Source organism: Xyrauchen texanus, chromosome 30 (genome assembly GCF_025860055.1).
Source record: "Xyrauchen texanus isolate HMW12.3.18 chromosome 30, RBS_HiC_50CHRs, whole genome shotgun sequence".
NCBI lineage: Eukaryota > Metazoa > Chordata > Actinopteri > Cypriniformes > Catostomidae > Xyrauchen > Xyrauchen texanus.
This window is the reverse complement of record NC_068305.1, coordinates 26587190-26592441: the sequence shown is the minus strand read 5'-3', so window position 1 is coordinate 26592441 and position 5252 is coordinate 26587190. Positions and strand designations below refer to the sequence as shown.

General features: G+C 40.6%; 1 protein-coding gene across 1 annotated transcript; it reads left to right on the top strand.

Annotated features, from left to right (window-relative positions):
• Positions 1–1236: 1236 nt before the first annotated feature.
• LOC127624392 (transcription factor SOX-11-like) lies at positions 1237–4604 on the top strand. The gene is made up of 2 exons (XM_052099199.1): positions 1237–2453; positions 2664–4604. Exon 1 carries the CDS (start codon positions 1335–1337, stop codon positions 2400–2402), a length of 1068 nt encoding a protein of 355 aa, XP_051955159.1. The 5' UTR covers positions 1237–1334; the 3' UTR covers positions 2403–2453; positions 2664–4604.
• The last annotated feature ends 648 nt before the right edge of the window (positions 4605–5252 follow it).

The following is a 5252-nucleotide window of genomic DNA, read 5'->3' as shown; positions in this document are numbered from 1 at the left end:
TGGTAATTTCAACGTATTATAATACATTTTAAAATAAAAAGTTGTAAATGTTAACATCAGTTAATAACTATGAACTAACATGAAATAACAATTAACAATTGTATTAACTAACATTAACAAAGATTAATAAATGCTGTAAAAAAAACATATTGTTTATTTGTGATACCTAATGCATTAACTAATATTAACGAATGGAAACTTATTGTAAAGTGTTACCATATACATTTTACGTCCATTTCTGTCATCCTGAGGCCGCCTCTGATGCAGCCACCTCAGCAGGAAGATGTTGTATGTGTGTGTGTGTGAGGCGGGAGGGGGTGACGCTGCCTTCGAAAATTAATCTTAAGATATATCTCAATATCTCAATGCAAAATTGCCAATGCTGAGGGAGACAGCAGCCTGGGCAAAATCCTCTCACTGCATTTCTAATGTGTCACTGTATGAGTCTGGTGTGGGAGGCGGTGATTGGTGGGGGCAGGGCAGGACTGATTCAAAGGGGTAAATGATTGCCCTCTAGGGGAAGCAGAAAAAAAGAGAACGCTAGAGAGGTTTATCAGAAAAGGAGCTGGCCATCAGCCAAAGCTGTAGTGGTCTGCAGTGAGAGAGAGAGAGAGATGCTCACCTCCTTGACACAGCAAATCTTCGCATTCCCTCTCCTGACTGCTCTCTGGACACTAAACTAAAGACAAATATGCAAACTAAATGTAGGTCAAGGCGTGTGGGTTGTACATAAAAAAATATTATTCTGCCATGCACTCACACTTTAGAGCAATAATCCACATTTCCTTAAATAATAGAAAAAGTGGGACAGTGGGGTATAATCAACACCAACACTTGGTTCACTGTCAATGAAGACTGTGGTTGTCCGGTAGTGTTGAAGCGCCACCCGCAGTTTCTTCAAATTGCTTCACAAGACATGTCGTTTTGCATTTATTCTAAAATGGGAGAAAGTGTATGCACTAATTTAGCAAATACAGCAAGAACACTGAATGTTTGTCCTTTCACTTAATCTATGCCCTGGTGTCTCGCACTGACAGGACTTATGTTCATTCAATATGCTCGTCTCGCGCACCAAGTCCAGACATAAAGAAAATCCCACCCAGAGTCGCGCGCACGCAAAGGGTTAACAACGAGTGACTGACGGCTTGTGGGCGGAGTCAAGGCAGCTATTGGATAATTATATGTGACGTAATCAATATGAGAAACCTAGGAACTAGTTAAGAAGACAGACGGCAATTTTTAAAAGAGGTTTGACAAGAGAGCGCAGCAGCTGTGAGTGTACTGAGGGGGAAAGTAGCTTTGAACTTTCTCAAACTGTGAACGCAAGAGGGAACATGGTGCTGCAAACGGAAAGCAGCTTGTCGCGGGAGACCACAGATACGGAGGAGAACGAGCTGATGTCTTGCAGCCCGGTGCCGCCGAAACCGGACTGGTGCAAGACAGCCACCGGCCACATTAAACGACCCATGAACGCTTTTATGGTGTGGTCCAAAATTGAGAGGAGAAAAATCATGGAGCAGTCGCCGGACATGCACAATGCAGAGATTTCCAAAAGGCTTGGAAAGCGCTGGAAAATGCTGAAGGACAGTGAAAAGATTCCTTTTATCCGGGAAGCCGAGCGGCTGCGTCTCCAACACATGGCTGACTACCCCGACTACAAATACAGACCCAAGAAGAAGCCAAAGGTCGATGGTTCTTCAAAACCTGCGGTGCAGTCGCCGGAGAAGATCCGCAAAATGGTCAAAGCCGCAGCGAAGAAGTGCACGAAACTCAAGCCGAGCAAACCGGTACACATCAGAGCGAGAGCCCCCTCACAAGACTGTAGATTCAACTATGTTTTCACAAACGTAAAAGTGACCCAGTCTATTAAAAGGGAACTTACTGATGATGAAAATGACGACGATGATGCTGACGAGGAGGAGGATGACTACGAAGACGAGGAGTACGTCAGACTGCACAACGTCCCGGCGAGCCCCACTCTGAGTTCCGCCGCCGAGTCGGACGGCGCGAGCATGTACGAGGAGACCACGCACACGAGCGGCAGCAGACTGTTTTACAACTTCAAGAACATTACCAAGCAGAGCGCAGCGTACCCTGCCTTGGTCTCACCAGCATCCTCTTTCAGGTCCATTTCCTCTTCGTCCAGCAGCTCCAGCGAGGACTCCGACGACTTGCTGGTGGACTTCAGTTTAAACTTAGCGGCGGGCTCTCACGTAGCGGACCTGGGAAACACTTCAGGAAACCTTTGTCTCTCTCTGGTGGATAAAGATTTGGACTCGTTCAGCGAGGGCAGCCTCGGTTCTCACTTTGAGTTCCCGGACTATTGCACTCCTGAGCTCAGTGAGATGATCGCGGGGGACTGGCTCGAGGCGAACTTTTCAGATCTGGTTTTCACGTACTAACGAGCAAACTCTCGGTGTCCTCCGGCTAACGAAGGCATCACGCATCTTCAGGTTATTTTTTTTGTCTCTGTGGTTTTTCCTGGTTCTGCGTAAAGACAGCGGATCTTACGTTATTATGAGACTGACTGGTAACGTAGCAAAAAAAGTGACGGGGTTGTATGTGGTTATTCTGTGGGGTTGCAGTGAAACTGCTTGCATTTAGATGGAGCGCAAAATGTAAAATCTAAACTATGCATTCCCATCCCACTCATATCTCCACAGGAAGCTGGCAAACGGCTGCTGGACCGAACAGAGGCAGTTCTGAAACACTGTTCAGGATGCAACTTTTTCCGAGGTCTTATGTAAACTCTGTATGCTACAAATGTGGTTGTTTTTTTGTTTTTTTTTTGTTTTTTTTACCGGTTCCGTTTCCTCCCCATGTATGGGAATATTTAAGTAGACAATTGCTCTAGAACACAGGTATGGCAGGAAGCATTTTGATACATAACCAACAACATACCTCATCTTTTTAGAAAAAGTAAAATATTTTCTGGCATATTTTTGTACAGTTAAAGGGAATGTTCTTACTGTGCTTTTAAGTGAGGTTTCTTCAGGCACTTCAACCTGGTTTCATTTGTAAAAGCATGCAAGCATTACACTGAGAAGTCAACTTGCATTTAAATGCCTGGTTATGATTTTACGCAAATGTACAGCTGTAAATCTGAAGTGTTTTTATAGGGAGATGTACAGTGGAATTGGGGGAACGCATACATGGACCTCATGTCTGGTACTAGATTGAAGATTGTATATGTTGTGTAATATAGTAAAGTTAGGAGTATATGTATATCTGTGTGAATGGGTCCCAAATAGCAGGTGTAAAACTGGATTTTGTTTTGCATTTTTTTTTTATTATCTTAATGGCACATTTGTTTTTCATTATTTTTGTGCAATATACTCTCAAAATGGACCATCTGCGTTTTGTAGCAAAGGAAATGAGTTACATGTCATGCTGAAGTCTGTATCTGACACGAATAAATCAGCTGGAACTGATAAGAAAATGTATGTCTGGTTAATTGTGTATGTGAGCGAAAGTGAGCTAGAAAGACTTTTGATCTTGCCATTGGACTAATTCAAATAGGTTGACATTACTAGATATGAGAAATGCATATTTATCCTTGCTTACGGTTCATCTGGCAAACATCTGCTCTTTTAAGAAATAAATTATCGCGCTCGTGGATGAAGCCAACTTTGATTGGTGTAATGATCCCCTCACCTTCCCCAAAAGAGTTCAACCCCTCTTTTTTCCTGTGCATTCATTCAGCAGGCCTCTTGCACTACTGCCCAACCTGGAAAGAGGAATCCTGCACTTTTAGTGCATACAAAACAAATAACAATATTAAACAATTTTTTTTTTAATGATATCATTTATTGGTACAACACCTAATGGGAAAACAAGTTATTCAGATAATCAATACTCTGAAGATTATTCAGAATCCTCATATTTTTCAGATGGAGATGAGATGCCACCAACGTAAAGAGTGCTTGATAAAGACTTGCTATTATAGACTGTGCCATGGCAAGTTGACTATTTGATACAATGTTAACTCTGCATTCCTTTCTGTATAACTAATAAGTGACACCCAGTCCATTCTGAAATGTAAGTTCATGATAATCTAATCGTGGCATCTACTAACATGTAAAAAAAAATTGTCAATCCATTAAAAAATCTGTATATGCACACCCTGAAACCTTTTTCCTCAATATTTGCACAATTCTCATTTGCTTTAATTATTCAATAACTCTAAAAGAAGAGAGAAAAAGAATGGTGTGATTATGCATATTATTTGTAGTCTGTCACATTAGAATCCTTGAAAAGTGGCCTTATAGGAACAATCTGACCTGTACAACTGGAAACCCAGTTTATTTGAAAATCCATGTCAGTCTGTATGCATCGAGCAGAGGGGAAGGGACAAAGTTACTCGGATAACAGTTCATCAGAGCTCTCTCGGTTGGCACATATGCTAATCTACAGGAGAAAAGTCATTCACTGGACGGCAGCCAAGATACATGGGTTTGATTATACATTCTCCTTTTCTGTTCAGGGGTGTATGTTACCATTCAGAGCAAAAAGCACTTTTCTTCTACCAGACCCATCATCTTTACAAGATCATTCTGTGGCTCCTGCACAACTACTAATTATTTTTTAAAGTATAAGGATATCTATGATGTTCACTTCATCAAGGTTTATGAAAATAAAGAAGAAAAAAAATAAAATGTTGTTGCTGGTACTTGTTTTTCATCTTTTAGCATGTCTACATATCTATTCTCTGCTGGTGATGAAGTGTGTTAAATGCTCTATGGTTAAATCAGTCAGACAAATTTGAAAGTTGATCCAACGGCCTATGGCTTGATTAGCACAGGAAAATGTGGGTACACCCATTATGACATTGAGATGAATGCAACTTTCAGATTTAATGCCAAGTGACACCCAAAATAGGAAACTTTTCAACATTCTCTCTTAAATTTAAACACACACACACACACATATATATATATATATATATATATATATATATATATATATATATATATATATATATATATATATATAATTATTTTTTTACTTGTGTTTAACATTGTCTAACAGCAGATAGCATCAGCAGAAGGTGTGACTGCATTATAAGGCACCTACATCTGACATTTGAGTTTAAATATGGCACTACAAAGATGAGAAGAGACTTCCTGAATTACAATCTTTAAAGGTTAATGTATATCAGTAGTCAGTTGTGTACAAAGCAGGACATCCAAAGCACTGCAAGTCTCAGTAATGGCAAACATAATTACCGTGCAATATTCATTTATTGAGGATCA